The 16926-nt window shown below is 36.4% G+C and overlaps 1 protein-coding gene across 6 annotated transcripts in view; it reads right to left on the bottom strand.

Moving 5' to 3' along the window:
* Positions 1-1353: 1353 nt before the first annotated feature.
* Positions 1354-16926, bottom strand: part of LOC105383046 (putative protein kinase C delta type homolog) — a 39836-nt gene continuing 24263 nt past the window's right edge. For all 6 annotated transcript variants that reach the window (XM_048628965.1, XM_048628966.1, XM_011553030.3 and 3 more), the window contains 7 exons: positions 11864-12000; positions 3838-4011; positions 3007-3161; positions 2647-2785; positions 2137-2325; positions 1808-1948; positions 1354-1508 (listed from right to left, as the gene is read on the bottom strand). In XM_048628965.1, coding sequence (XP_048484922.1) covers positions 1359-1508; positions 1808-1948; positions 2137-2325; positions 2647-2785; positions 3007-3161; positions 3838-4011; positions 11864-12000 — 1085 coding nt within the window. In that variant the 3' untranslated portion in view covers positions 1354-1358. The remainder of the gene's footprint in view (positions 1509-1807; positions 1949-2136; positions 2326-2646; positions 2786-3006; positions 3162-3837; positions 4012-11863; positions 12001-16926) is intronic.

Raw genomic sequence — 16926 nt, 5'->3', positions numbered from 1 at the left:
ACTGAGGTCTTCTGAGTCTGAGGACCACTGGGTGGCGCGAACTCTAACTAGGTAACTAATCAGTAATCATAGGATGGAACGGGAAAGACTGAACCGTTGGCCCTGAAGAATAACATTACGCCCATACTAACTATGTACTTTAAGGAAATAAACAATACAGACCTGCCTAGCACGTAGAAGCCAGCAGGATATTAGAGGAGAAATCTGGGTAGAATCTATAAACTAGGTAAGAAAAAAACGGTAGAATTTATGGTAAGTAAACTTTTATTGCGTTTTGTAGTAAGTAAGTACTTACTTATATTCACAACTGATTCTGGTATAATAATGACTTAAATAAGATATAAGTACTTATGTATATTATTATTATCTAATTATTTTATATTTTTTTGTTATGGGTGTGATGATGATCTGCTAGTATATGACTGCAATAACATTTTGTAAATTTACTAGGCAAGGTAAAACTATTATAATTTATATTTCAATAAGTATCTCTTTTTTTCTACTTCCATGACTAGACGATTTTTTCTTTACTTAGTTCGTAATTTAGGTATAATACATAGGTAGTAGGTATATTTAACTAATATTATATTAAAAGACACAGGTTTATGCACTTTAAGTTTTTCTTAGCTTGTTATTTATATTTTCTTAATTATGAAAGCCCTATTCTACAGCCAAATGTAGGTAGGTACTATAGCCTACAAGAGGTACCTACATAACTACCTACTTAATTTTAGGTAAATTATGTGGATGTGTATGCTAAACCATAACTACTATTTCACCATTGATTACAAGATTAAGATTGGGTAGAACATGAAAAATATGGACAACATATATTACTTCATAATTTAGGCTGACTTACGAGCGATGTAATTTTTTTTATTTATATAATTATTTACAAAAACTTCAACTGTTGTACTTACAGATAATTATTTTAACACATTGAGAGATAGAGGATGAAAACTATAGCTTAAGTACCTTAAATTCATCAATGCGTCAGCTGATAAGTACCCTTAGGTAATCATACTAAAATATGAAAGTATAGCTACATAACTATTAGATACAAGTATATAATATGAAACCGATATGTATCAACATGGTATCAACAAAATACTTTGTTCTATGCTTTTTAAAGTTCATTTTATAATCATTCTGAAAACAACACCAAAGACTTCACCGGGCCATTTCATCAGTAAATTCTTCTTGACTTCAAACAAGGCATAAAGCTTGCAGTATCTTTGCTGTTTCCGCTTCCTTGTCTATGCTTGCCAATCAAAACACTTTTCCCGCCTTTTCCGACGCCATTGCTGTCGACTTGTCGAGCTAATTTCCACCATTTCACAATAAGTTTAATTGCTTGTTTAGCGATCAGTAGCATTGGGATTCGTGTAGGAGAACCCTCGGAAGGGGGTTTGGTCCATGGAGCGCAGCACCTGCGGCTCGCACGCCGTGAGCCGCGGCCGTTCGCCCGTGAACGCGCGGTCGAAGTATTGTGTGTCCAGCGGATGCCGCTAGAAGGAGGAAAGTATGCGTTATTTTATAGTTTCACCGGGCAGATGAGAGCTTAATGTGTGCAGTGTTTAAAACACCTAATTATCTGACTACCCCTTCGGGGATTACAGTGAGCCATATTTGTCTCTAACGTGCCTCTAACATTATAATGAAGTGTACCTAGACCAAAAAAAATATGATTTTTTATTTTTTTTGTGTCAACCAGCTATCGCTTACTACCGGCATAGCCTCTCTTTGCTAGCCAGATTTGCTGTCCATATACGTTACATTACGGGGGCGTGTTGGTGCAGATACTCACAACTTTAGGCTTGAACGGCGCTTCAAGTTGCCGGCTCTCGAGCCGCTCCCAGTGCACGGTGTGGAAGAACTCCTGGTCTCTGACGTCTCCATGCATGCAGTCCATGCCGCCCAGCCGCGTCCGCGCGTCTTTGTCCAACAACTGCGAAATGGATTTCACATCAGAAACAAAGCAGCTCATCTGCTAAAGGCAAAAGTTAACATTCTAAACAAAGTCTTTTTCGAGTTATAGTATATGTAAGGATGGCTGCTTGTATCAGGCTATTTGACAATTACATATTACACAGTTTAGATATTCAGGGTCGTAACAAACCAGCTAAGCAATCTTACCCTTGTCAATATGGTGAGGGCATTCTGCGATAGGAAGCGCGGGTAGGACGGCATCTCATTGCAGATGGACCAGAACAGCTCGTCCTCGTCACAGCCGCTGAAAGGACTCTGGCCAATCAGCATCTCGTACAGAAGGACTCCGAAAGACCACCAGTCCACCGTCTGGCTGTACTTGAGTCCTTTGATAATCTGGAAGGATGAGGTCATTTTCGTAATTAAAATGCTGTAAAGATTTAAAACTGAATATTGCATGATATTTACATGTGATATAGATAGGTACTATATAGGTATACCTACGATCGAGTCTACCGATCCTAGCTATATTTCTTTCTACAGCTTTAGTAAAGTACCTACTATCTTGCATAGGCATTGAAACTATCGAAAATGTCCCTAGGGCTCATAAATTGTATTCGGTAGTAGTAGAGGTCGGTTGTTAGTAATTTGGGTAGGTAACTATGATTGTTAGATATTTTCGGCGCAAGTGGTCTTAAAACCAACATTTACACTAACCTCTGGTGCCATATAATCGGGTGTCCCGCAGAAGGTGTCTGCGGTCTTGTCGAGGAAGATCTGCAGCTTGCACATGCCGAAGTCTGCAATGCGCACGTGGCCCTCGTAGTCCAGCAGAATATTGTCCAGCTTTAAATCTCTGGAACAGGTTTGTTTTATACGATTAAAACTAACTTTGCAGACGGCAATAATAAGGACCAATAGTGACACATTTTAGCTTTTTGAGGCACATTCATATAATAGGTATATCGGCCTTGATAGGTTGGTATTTAACCCGAGTGGTTCCAAATGGCTTCGTCGCTATAAACTCACATAAGTATTATTATAAAAAAATACTTATTCATATCAACAATTATTCACCTGTAAACAATGCCCCGTTTGTGAAGGAATTTCAGTCCAGAAACGATTTCAGCGGCGTAGAACCGCGCCCTCTCCTCCGGGAAGCGGCCGCTCTGCTGAATGTGGAACATCAGGTCGCCACCGTTCAGGTACTCCATCACGAAGAACAGATGCGACTGCAAATAAAAGACATGATAATTTGATAGACTAAAATTGAGCAATGATAGAGAAAGTTTTAACCATAATAAGTACCTACATGTAGAGAAAACAAGTAAGTAGATTACTTTTTCATTAGGTAAGTTGGTACCTAATCACTAAATTTTAGGTAAGAACGAACGCTGATCTGGATAACGGATAAATGAATGTCCTATAGGCTAAAGTAAGAAGTAATGGGCTCATCCTAACTAATATTATAAATGCGAAAGTAACTGTATCTGTCTGTCTGTCTGTCTGTCTGTTACTCTTTCACGCCAAAACTACTGAACGGATTTGAATGAAATTTGGTATACGTACGGTCTAGACCCTGGGATAGAACATAGGCTACTTTTTATCCCGGAATTCCCACGGGAAAACTTTTTAAGGCGAAGCGAAGCGCGCGGGAACAGCTAGTATAAAATAGAAAGAAAGAAAGAAAGAAAATTTATTAAGAAGGAGAAGAAAAGAATAAAAAGAAAATAAACGACACTGAAAAACAGCAAACCTAATAAGTGGACCGTCGAAAACTACATACCTACTCCTACTATAAAACTTTTGAAAGAAAATGTCCAACATTTTGAATGCCGATACCAGAACAAAACATTTATAAACTTCTTCCGAAACAGTGCAAGTAGGTACTACAGAAGCGGCACTCACGTCGGTCTGGAAGGTGGCGAACAGGTGGCACAGGTAGGGGTGGTTGGTGCCGAGCGCCAGCACCTTCCTCTCGATGAGCGTGCACTCCACGTCGTCGTCCTCCAGCACCACGTCCTTCTTCAGGCACTTCACCGCGTAGTAGTACTCGGTTTCTCGGAGCTCGGCCAGTAGCACCTGGGGAGTTGAGAGGAGATTATGAGCTTGTATTTATTAAGCCTACTACACACATGCCGGCGGCAATGCCGCAGCCGCCGCGCCGCCGCCGTGCGCCGGCACTGGGTTTATAGGAACCTTTAGAAAGGCGTTTTGAAGACGAGCGCGCGCAGTAATGTAATGTGTACACGCTCTAAATATTATTATATCCCTCTAAAGTGCATTTATGATATTAGTTAGGATTGAGTATTAGTATGTATCCCTAATACCAAGCTTGAACGTAATAACACGTAATTTACGTAAATAGGTGACATTTTCTAGATTAATCTGCTTAGGATATGTTAATCTCCAATGTTAATGGTTCCAATTCTATTTTAAGGTTAATACCAACTCGAATATCTTCCCTTTCAATGTTTACGTCTTCACGGTTACTTATAGACTACTTAACTGTATTAGCAGAAACACATGGAAATTATTGCAGGAAATACTGTGACACGCGTATGTCACGTAGATTTCACATTATAACGCCTGTAATATATCATTGCTTTGCTTTCTCCGTATTCTTGGCTCGCACTCAAAGGCAAGTGGGCCACGAACATAATATAGAATCAGGAAGAAGTATGAAGCTGGCTCGAGATGCACTGTGTATAAATATGGTTTGACAATCAACGCAACGATTAGATGCATCGCTATTGCGTAGGTTGTTTATGATATAGAGCGGCTGGGAGCTACGTGTAAACAATGCAGTCGTCACGGCCGCCGCCGGTTGCATAATTAGTAGTAAAGTCTAGATCGAAAGTGAGGCGACGTTTAGTCTGGATCTAGATGGCTACCCACTGCCTCGTCTAGTTTAGTAGTCTGGTTTTGGTTGTAAGTTGTAATGGCTTCAGACTATTATGTTCGTAGTCGTTGGTATAAGGTTTTTTTGCGTAGCATGTCAAGGGTAGGTTTTCAGTAAATGTAAGTAAGTATATTTAGCCCCTGTTCCACAATGTCTGGTTAGTCGCTACCTGTCGGATAAAATACATGCTGTCACTGTCTAAAAAATAATAACAGAAAGTGACAGCATGTATTTTATCCGTCAGGTAGCCACTAACCAGACATTGTGGAACAGACCCTTAATCATATCGATCTTCAGCTGAAGCTTAAGTAATTTAGGTACCTACTTATTTCCTTTCATCCACAAACAAAACACGTAGGTAGATAGAAAACTATAAAATGAGCTCTTAAAAATAATAACACAAGTATAATACGCAGCCAAAACACGTGCCTCTGACGCGGCTATCCAAGATGGCAGTAGTAGTGTTGGCAGGGTATGGCAACAGAGGGTGAGGCTGACAGGTGAACCGCGGCGGATTGCGTCGAAGCGGTGGCAGCCTGCCATCTGCAGCTCACGGTCAACGCGGGTCGACTTCGCACCATGTGGTACCCCTGCACTTTCACGCACTACCAACTATCATTTAATAGCTGCTGGAAAAACCTTTAACAATACCCGTTCTCTTTTACTTTTCGATACCGGTACCGACATAATACCGCCTGGTGCGGTAGAAACTCCCATCTGCATATCTGCCTACCCATAAGGAGTTGTTGTTAGTATAGTAGCGACGTGACTGTTCAGGTTTTTCAGGCGTTTAAAAAACGGTAGAAACCCGAGTCCGCGTTGTTCTATGGACGGCGCTAAAGCTTAACATCTGTTTATTAATTGTAGTTATATCCATAACTTATCATATTATATTGTATGTAAGTATCATACCTATGTATTTTTACATGAGGTACCTAAGTACAAAATATCAGTAAGTACAGATATGAGTAGTTAATATCTACCGAACATACATCATTCATAACCTACGTCATCATGAAAGACTCAAAGAGATCATGTAGATAAGTATCCTAAAAGTAAAGCAATAATAACGATATATCCGTAACAAATACATCGCGGGTTCAACGTATTCAGTACGGATGACGTACGAACATGACATTTTCAGATTTTATTTATAGTTACACGTAGAAATTGTGACGGGCGTCTTCGATATTATTAATGTGGCGGCTCAAAAGCTCCAATCGTGTTTATCATCACTACGCTTATGTGGAAATGAAAATATTCCAAGCGAGCTGCCTGTCGTCGCCGTCCATCCATGCTTTTCCATAAATATAAATATATGGGTACTTACTGCTTTAATTTAAATAACGCAGGTAGCTTTTATGATTATGATACTATGACGTATTATGATACTGACGTTATTTAAACTTTCCAGTTAGCTTCGCTAACTATACATATTTTATTCATGGCCAGCTTTTACAGATATCTACATTGTTTTCCTACATACCTACTACTCTCGGTTTGGGCTCATTAACGATTTATAACATAAACGTAATATAGGTACGATACGTAGGTACACTGATAAAATATCACCGTATCTATCTATAATGATTTTGAAACCAGGAAAACAAGGTACTTACCTAACAGCCATTAATATTTGTTACGAATTCTTATTGAGAATAAGTGGAATGTCTTTCCAGTGGCCTACATTGTGAGTGTATTTGAAGCGCAGGTAGGCAGAGGAGTCTATTTCCATTTGATTTCTTAACTATTTGACACAGTTGCCGCTCGTAAACGCTCATATAGTTACCGTGTCCTAAACTGACGAGTGATAAGTTGACAGAAATGATGAAACTGAACAGTTACTGAAACAAAGTTTTTTTTATTCCTAGGAATTTAGTCTACGAAGAAGAATAAATATGAGGGTTACAGGTTGCAGCTAGAGGAAAACCAAGAAAGTCAACTCTAGCTACTTTTTGAATAATTAACATGAAAAACTGTAAGTATGAATGAACATCTCCCTGAAAGATCGCATCCGGAACGAAGTAATCCGACAGAGAACTAAAGTCACCGACATAGCTCACCGAGTTAGTAAGCTTAAGTGGCAGTGGGCTGGTCAAATCTGTCGAAGAACCGATGACCGATGGGGTAAACGTGTTCTGGAGTGGAGCCCGCTACTAGGCAAACGTAGTGTGGGACGCCCTCTGGCTAGATGGGGTGACGACTTGCGAAAGGTGGCTGGTTATGATTGGATGCGGAAAGCTAAAGATCGCATCCAGTGGCGTGCTTTGAGAGAGGCCTACGTCCAGCAGTGGACTGCTATAGGCTGATGATGATGATGATGATGAATGAACATTATCATCAGCCCATGTTGACTACTGATCATGGGGCTTTGAAGAAGCATCATAAAGTTCTGTTTTTGATCTTCACTACCGTTGGGTGGTACCGCCCTATAATACTGGAGATAATAATACTTTATCATGACAATATGGTTTAAAATTGACGATTCTAAGACACAAAATTAATTCTAATTTAAGTGCTAGCAAATAAATTTTGTGGCTTCTGAATCGACATTCGACATAATTTAGATTAAGATTTATTCAGTAGATAATCGTTTCTTCTAAAATATGCAGGTAGGTAGGTATAAGTATTATAGACATGTTTGTTAAAATATTTACCAATCATTATTATGATCATCACTGTAAATCTTAATGCCCTGCAAAATATACAAGGTAAAATGGTAATTTCTTATGTATGTACGCTTATTCGCATTTTTCTTGGCAAAAATCTCTGTTTTGCGTTTATTTTAGGACGGTGACTTCGCTAGCGTTTGTTTCAATTGTTTAGAAACGGGTTTACACCGCTGAATAATGATCTATCGTGCCTTTGATAATGCTTCCTTCCATCCTCACTTTATTTAGGAAACCATTCCTATTTTATACAAGTCTGCCGCTATCACATTTTCAAACGATTTAATAAAATAAAAAAGTTTCAATCAGATCAAACACTTTAAACTCCGTTACTCAAAAGTCTCAGCTATGTTTTGAAATGCATACCTAGTTACTTAGGTATAGGTAAGTATCTGAAAATATGTCCTATCACCTGTGTAACCTATGTACTTATATCTCAATTGATTGCCTTTTGAGTGTAAGGTAAAATTTATAATATCTTGTACAGAAACTGAATTGTGCTGCTGTACACATCTTTTAGACATCTTTTAGTGGTCTTTTACAAAACATTTTTTCAGAATTCTACCTCTACCTAGGTATACCTACTAATTTATATTGTATCCTACCTACTTCAATAGCATATGCACCTACTGACTATTTCAGGTAAGCTATGGATAGTCCCATTTGTTTACCATATCTTGGGAACAGGTACGGTACACTATGGTTGTAGATGCCTGTGTTTGTGTCATGTCACATCATCAGAAAGTATTCCAATGTGCCGATACTGAGATCCATTTTTAACTCGTCGCTCTGACATCGGTTGGCACGGGCCACTCCTACATTTGGGTCAACGAAACAATGCTAATGGCTATCAGAAACCTGTAACAAGAGAGAGTGCTAGAAAACAATATGTTTTGTTCTTTTGTCTCGGATAATATAGGTGGACCTAATTATGTTGTTTGTTTTGATCAGTAACACGAATCAGAATATTTCCGCAGCTTGTGACTAGGTTATAGCTGAGTATATAAATTGTTTGAACTAGTAAAATCTAGTTCGTTAAAAGAAATACTTAGGCAAGTTTCTGATATGATTTTTAGAGCTTGAAGAACAAAATACTCGTAGGCACTACAGTAGTATATATATAAGGTCGTTGATATCTGTGTGTCTATAGAATGTCACCACCTAGTGTGAAAGGTGAATCGATATACATTAAATTGTTTCAGCTGTTCAAACGCGAAGATTTTCTCCAAATGCGAAGATCAGGAAACTCCCAGACTACCCAACAAACAAATCATGGTCGATATAAAACGTAGCACCATTCTATTAATCTCCACGGAAGTGTATTGACGGCCATCGCTCGCGCGGTAGATAACCATTTGTTAAACGTCAACATTTCTGGCACAATATTCACTTTTTAGAGCTTCCATTTATTAATGAGTTATAATCGAGATATATTGGATAGCCTCTTGTTTTTATTGAGCAGGTATATTTTTAGCTAGCTGGAATTAGAGGAACATACACTACGTAATTTAGTGGTACCTACCTACTACTTCATTCTGTGGGCCATTATTTTATTTTAGGGACAATTATCGGTCCCCTACAAAGAAACATTTTTAAAAAATTAAATAATGAAATTCAGGAATATAGCTACCGTCTGTAGCAATTAAATAAGACACCGGTCACAGAAAATATAATGAATTTATGTAAAATACTTTATTTATTTACAAATTACGGTAACTCTGTTGTTGTTTTTGGTAACGCAATGGACAACATTTCATTTTCTTTACCCTATATTTTTATTAGCTATTCGGAAAGTTTATAGAAAATTAGTGGACCCGTATTTTTTTATTTTGTAAATACATTAATTTTTGCATGTTATTTTTAACTTTAAAGTTAATTATTTTAAAACCGGAAGTGACGTCACATATTAGGCTAAATTTTTATTTTTGTCTATTGCCGGAGTCTCGAAAAAAACATAAATGACACTGACAAGTGACATTTAAACTTTGTTTACTTGTCAACCAACAAATGGGTCATTTTCAAATGACATTGATATTTCTGATGATGGAAAGTAGGTACTTATCATGTAAGAAAATAAGCAGAAGCATTTTTTCAACTGTGTAGGCGGTGGCATGCTCTGGGACATATTATATAGAGGTCATCTCTTAATAATAAATAAAAAAAATAGTCAGAAAGTGTCAGAACAGAATTAATGAAAATGACCCAAATAAACAACAACGTCACGATAAAACGTCAACGTCAATCAAAAATAAAAGTGTCAGTTACTTTGTTTTTAAATCTATGGGCTTTGATCATCAAAATGCATCGCACCTGATGCATGACGTCATCAGCACTTTTTTACTATTTTATGATTTTCTCGAAAATGATACATCCAAAAAATACAAAAACATTTTTTTTGTGGCCTTTAGAGCTAAATCTTGAAATGGTTTTCGATTTATAGCAGCTTTAGTTTTTTGAAATGTTGTCCATTGTTTTTCATACAAAAATTGTCTGTCCCTCGGAGTGAGTCATATGAAACAAGCACAACGTGTGTAAAAAATTATAATGGAATCAATTTTTTTGAATATTATAACGAATATGTCATTATTTAAACTTTACTTCACGGTAATATTCATGATTTTATATGAACATATTATGGGACAATTAATATTCCTGGCCGAGTCCCCAAGCCTAAGAAAAAATCCACCTACGCTAGGTTACCCTAGGAAATTCAATCATAAATAAACTTTTTTTCACTTTCTTACACCTAAGATCATTTGAATGGCTGTGTATTTGTATCGGAGTGCAGGAAGGAGAGCGGGACGGATAAAATGAACAAGTCTTTCGGATGAGAGTCCTGGAGAGAAGCGCGTGTATTTATTGTGACGCCACTGAGTTACCGGCGACATACGGTGAGTTTTATAGATATTTATTATTTTATTTCATGCAATATATGTAATAATTAGTAACAATTATGAGGGCATTTTGATATCCCATGTATGTGTATTCATTTGAGTACTAACTTCAAATAGGTTATTGTTTTACAACTGCGTTACCGCTACACTTCGTTACTTTTTCAGTAACGCAGTTGTAGCTATAGTAACTCAGGGGTTTTTCTTATAGTTTTCAGGTATCTGTTACTCAATTTATGGTACAAATATAACATTTGAGCATATTATATTGTTACAGTATAACATTTCAGACTCAATGGCGTAAACAGCGGCTGAAAAACAACGGCTTTATAGGCAAAAAAAATGAGAAATATTTCTTAGTATTAAGTTGTTATATTTTCAGCGATTTTAATGTTTGATATTAAACAAAGAGTTCTGTTAATTTTAGTTTGATAGTTTTTTTCACATTATGATTAGTTTTAATTGAAGAAAGTATAAAGATTGTGATTGAGATACCACTGTGTTACCAATTAACCACTGCGTAATCTATTTGTCCCTCGTTTCCTGAGAGTATTCACAAACATTTTAGCTACTCTATATTAGAAAGAATGTTAAGCTAAATATAATAATTATAATTCACCTTATTTAGAGCTATTTCTAAAACTTTGAGCAAAAAATTATGATTATTTTGTCCTTTTTTCGAAAAGTATTGCATTAAAACTTATTGATTGGTAACGCAGTGGGAAACTTTATTATAGAATGAATAACAAAACTGAGAATATTTTGTAATTTAAACTGTTAGATTAATGTTTTTTTCCTTACTTTTTATCTGGTATATGTTTACGAACCAAAATATATGTTCCTAACAATAAAACATAATTTTGTATGAAAGTAACGCAGTAGTATTTTTTTCTCATCGTTCCTCGATTAAACGTCAATAACTTTAAGAAATAGCAAGAAAACATCGCTGCAAATGTATTTAATGAATAATATAAATGTTAATTAACATAAATAAATATTAAAAGGTTAATAAATAAGAAGTTTATTTTTGAAAAAAATATCTGTAAAAGTATGTCAAATTGTACCCAAAATAAAATAATGGCCCCTGTATTAATAATATTATGTTATGTGATGGTTTGGTACTTATGATGATATTTCATGCAATAAGGTACGCTCGCAATCCTGGGAACCGAGAAAAAGCTAATGTTTCGGAGCTACCAAGCGACATAATTTACAGGTTAGCGAGTAGGTATCTAATACACTGACTATTAAGTACTAAAGCGCCGAAGACCTAACTGAATTTCATTTGCTGCCTAGATGGTTTTCGGACATTGATGTCCCCAAAGAACGCCCATAGCCTCCTATTTACATTGTAGGTACCTAGGTGCTTAAAAATAACAAACAAATTTCAGTAACAATACACCCCTTAATGCAGGAACTAATATGTTATAACTTATACGTAAAGATGAAATATAGAGTGAAGCAAACCTCACCTTTCCGAAGCTGCCTTTCCCCAGCACCTTGATGAAGTGGAAGTCGTCCATGTTGTACTTGCGGAAGCGCGGGATGGAGCGCGCGGGTGGCGTGAACCGGCCCGTCTTCTTGAAGATGCCGTATGCCGTCGACGAGTCTGAATGCCATCAATAAAATGAAAATAAATTTAAAAAAAGAATTATTAAAATCGGTCCTTAAATGGCAGAGTAACCGGTGAATCTCGTCCTTTTTTCGAAGTCGGTTAGAAAGAGAGTAATGGGAACGTTAATTTGTCTAGGCTACGCTGCTGATAGGGTCTTAATTCAGCCAAAGAATGGCTATGGCCTCTGCGCTATGAAACTAAATATAGAATAGTCATTTATGGCTGAGATAGAAAAGGTGTATCAATGGGTATATCCCACTATTAATAGAAATACAGGGACTGATTCAGACGGTGATACAGCTTTTTATTTTGTCGCATTCAGCCGACAGCAATACAATAGTGGGACAATTATTCTATATCAGGCTCAGTATTACTATAAATAGCATTGTGGGATAGACCCGTCGATACAAATGATATACTTGAGTAAGTACAAAAATAATTTTGAAAGATGTGATCTAAAGACATGAGTAAAAATCTATTTTGAACAAAATTTACTAAGACGAATCACACGGAGCCGTCATGTGTACTCGTAATATAATAAATGGTTCAAACAACAATATTTGTCATAAAACATAAATTAATGAAGCGTGCAATAAGATTTAATATCTATTAGGTGATAAACTACATTTGTAACGTAAATTAAGTCTTGGCTCCACTCTATGTCCAAATTGGCTCCAGGTATTAGATGTGCTATGCTTCTTGGCTTTCCACACTTTACCTACTCAGCGTAGAGCTATCATCATGATAAACCCGTAATTTATATTTCAACGAATTATTTTATGAAGTACCCATTTCTACTAAAATATAGGCCATAAACTTAATGAAATAAAACAAAATTAAACGTAAAAGTAAGGTTTTCATCTCCATTTCAGATTAATCGTTAAACAAGTTAAATCATAAATTAGGAATTAAAGAGAAGTCTTTAAAAAAAGAAATGACATTGGGAAATGTCAAATGCTTTTTTAAGCTTTTTCTACGTAGGTAGGAACTGGCTGGTTTGTATGAGTTTTGTGAACTGAAATGAATAATCCAGATGTTTTAATATGAGTGAGTGATTGATTGGCAAGAGCGTCTGGCTTTAAGAAGTCCTCAAAGATTTATATCAATTATTACTGTAAACAAACGTCCCTAATTGGAGCCACTGAAACTATACTGATCCTGATATGAAGTGCAGTTCTGTCAACTAATTAAATTTTATTGTTTTTGTCTAAGTAAATTGAGATGATGGATGTGATCTAGGGCATGCAATACCGGAAAAATTTTCAATACCGGTATTGAGTTCCGGTATTACAACTCAATACCGGGATCCCGGTATTAATACCGGTATTAGACTTCCTTGTAATAAATGGCATATACTGTGTTTAAAGGTCGTATACATCAAAATAAAACAAGAAAATGCAATCATATTCTGTATTTTGTTGTAGATTTTTACGAGAAATCAGTTTTAGAGTTTAAATTTTAGAATAAACTATTTTTTTACATCCGGTGCCGGTTTACGCATGGTCAACAGTAGATTTCTAGCAGCCGAAAACTGCATTAAACGGTTGGGAACAAGTGCGCTTTCACAGTATATATGTCGCAGGCATCTGGTTTAATCTCCTGTTTGATTGAACCGCTAGCCCGTTCATTGGATGACGCTACTCAGTTGAATGACTAAAGAACAACTCGTCAAGTGGTTGACTGTAACGTCCAACGTCTTGACTGAATGTTATTCAGCCAAGTCGTTAAATGGGATATAGTATAGCAACTTTGTAATGTCTGGTTAGGATGAACATGACCAGACAAGAGTCAACAAAAAGACTATGTTACAAAGCTCTCATCTCACAAATTAACTAAATAATAATAATAAACGTACCTTGATATTGTTGTTCATAATTATCCAGTTTCAGCACATTTTTTTCTTTGAAACTATCCGCCGGCGGTGTAATAATACGTAAATCCATGTTGTCACACTATTTTAACATAAATAACGCACTTTAAAGCTAATTTATTTGCAAAAAATAACAATACAAGTGCTTTTTGTGTCAGCTGTTCGCTGTTAGACGCCATATTTGTTTTTTTCACCACCTGACTGATTTTAAGTCCGCTAACTAGTTGGACGTTTTGTGACGCTTGTACAATCAACGTTCGGCCTAGTCATACAACTGAATAGCGTCATCCAATGAACGGGCTAGCGGTTCAATAAAACAGGAGATTAAACCAGATGCCTGCGACATATACACACACAAGGCTAACTAAATCTTAATCGCTTTATTTATAGCCTAAAAAAGTCCGATTCCGGTATTACTTCAATACCGGTATTAACTTTCAATACCGGTATTGAAAAAAGCGGAAATTTTGTACGGGATCCCGGTATTACGAATACCGGTATTGCGGTATTGCATGCCCTAATGTGATCCCATATTGCGACAGGCTACGACTCAACGCAACTGTAAAGATAATTCGTCAAAATAAATGTAAGTAGTACCTACCTAGATTTTTCGTAGATAAAAGTGCATGTGAGATAAGATTTAATGACTTCATTAAAATATGACTAATACTTTGGTAGGTAGGTAGGTACAACAGTATAATATGCAGATGATGCAGAATTTATTTATGGGTAAAAAATGCTCGTTGATTTATTCTCAAACGTTTGCAAAAGCCATTCGCGCTAAAAGCTTTGAAATGCCTTGTTGTTTGGAGTTATTTATGGATTGAATTGAAGATTTTGAATTGAACTTTTTGCTGAATAATTTTCTGGAAAACCTATCATGTTCAGCATTTAATTTACTTAGTTATATACGTTATCCCAACAAACCAAAACATTCGTTATTATTATTGTAAAATTATTATTGGGTAACATTGTGCAAGACCAATATACTTAATAATATATTTTAGTCAGGTAAGTACCTATTAAGTTAGATATATTACCTACTTATACCGACCTATCAGGTGAATGAAGAAGACTAGACAGAGTTTTGTGGAGCAGCAGCCTAGGTAGTTGATAGATGTTCACGAGTGTTTTTTTTCTTCCAGATAATAATAATAATAATATGTGGGGACATTTCACACACGGCCATCCGACCCTAAGCTAGGCAAGTCCTGTTAATATGGGTATCGGACAGCTGATATTTACCAAGAATAATGAATCTAACATACGAGTACAACTGAAGCTACCTTTATGAAACACCTTTACACATTATGTAAGGAAATTATAAATAAATGTCACCGCAACTCTGCATTTCGCTACTAAAAAAAAAAAAAAAAAAAAAAAAAACACGCACTCACGCCTTGTACCTACTAATGTACTCCCTTGCGGGGTAGGCAGAGGTGCATTGCTGCACCCACTTTTCGCCAGAGTGTTATGTTAGTCCCAATGTAATAGGGGGCCTATTGCCATTTTACGGGCACATCCAAGACCCGAGAACAAATATCTGTGTTTAAACAAATATCTGCCCCAGCCGGGAATCGAACCCGGGACCATCGGCTCAGTAGTCAGGGTCACTAACCACTACGCCATTCGGTCGTATTTCGCTACTAAATCGTACTAAGTAGGAACCTATCTAGAATCTAGATGTAGGTGCACGAAATAACCGGCTAATGTTTTTGTTACACTGAGAAACATAACAAAAAATTCTTTCCTCCAACTCAGCTGCTTTGCAAAAATATATTTTTAGAGAGACTAGTGGGAGACATAGATTGACCGATATCAAGGGCAAACAAGAAAATTACAGAGTTTTACAAAAATTAATGACTTGGTGAACACATTTTACACACATTATAGCCGTCTGTCTTTTCTATCGGGAAGTAATATTTGCGCAACATTTTACTATCTTTATAAATAAAGTTTCACGTAATAAAACATACGACATTTCCTCACAACATGTAGAATTTTACTTTTTTGTGTATTATTTAATCGCATATTTTTTAAGTTACCACTTTATTAGCAATGCCAGTTACTAATTTTGTTTCTTTGTAATCACCTTATACAACATGTAAGTACTAGCCATCTTTATAATATATTAATAAAGCTTTAAACATTAGACAAAAATCAATCAATGTAATTAAATAATTTATGTAGCTACATATTTGGCAGGAAATTAATGACCAACTTGCTATTCGATCGACTTTGCTGGCAAACTGACACTTGCACAATACCTGATAGAAACATTATGTAGGGTTTTTTTACGTGACTACCGCTGCTTGACCACTTGATACAGAAGTCGGGGACAAAGTCGCCTAACCCCTCTCAAAGTAACAATGTTATCTATGAGGGGGGAGGTTTCTTTATCCAGACTACCTAGGACCTATAGTGCATAGGACTCCTAGCCAAAGTCGCTTGCCGGTGTCTGGCTGGTAGTAAATACCTAGGTATACTATAGTATAAATATTTACAAATTAACGTTTACGCTTAAAATGAAATTCCTGTGATGTTATGCGGGTGCAATAATCGCATAAGTGCGAGGAACGCGGAACCCCAGACGCATAAATAAATCCTCACGAAATTGGAACAAACGCCCAATGAAATGTTAACGCTCTTGCATAATCCTGTTTATTATACCAACAATAATAAGAATGAAGCTCGGTTGTGAACTTTTGGCCGTTTTCTTCTTTTCTTTATTCCCTTTATCGATCATAATGACGAAAGTGCGGAGAATCAAAAATACTACAATACCTAAAAAATTACTACTTGAGATAGGTCATAAGTCATTTAAGATAGTCGTGAGATAGTCTGAATATTTACTTGTTTTATAGAAACTACATTGGCTTTACCTGTTCAGACTTATAAATAAAACTTATTCATTAAGTATCGCAACTAAGTATTTAATTTGAATTATAAACCAATCAATTCTAAAATGGAGATGAAACCTTACAGATATGTACTTACATTAAGATTTAATAGTAACTGAATGGGTTGTGTTGTGTACCTATTTATTTGAG

This window comes from Plutella xylostella, chromosome 22, assembly GCF_932276165.1.
Source record: "Plutella xylostella chromosome 22, ilPluXylo3.1, whole genome shotgun sequence".
Lineage (NCBI taxonomy): Eukaryota > Metazoa > Arthropoda > Insecta > Lepidoptera > Plutellidae > Plutella > Plutella xylostella.
Note: the sequence above shows the minus strand (reverse complement) of the source record. Positions and strands in the feature narration are given on the sequence as shown.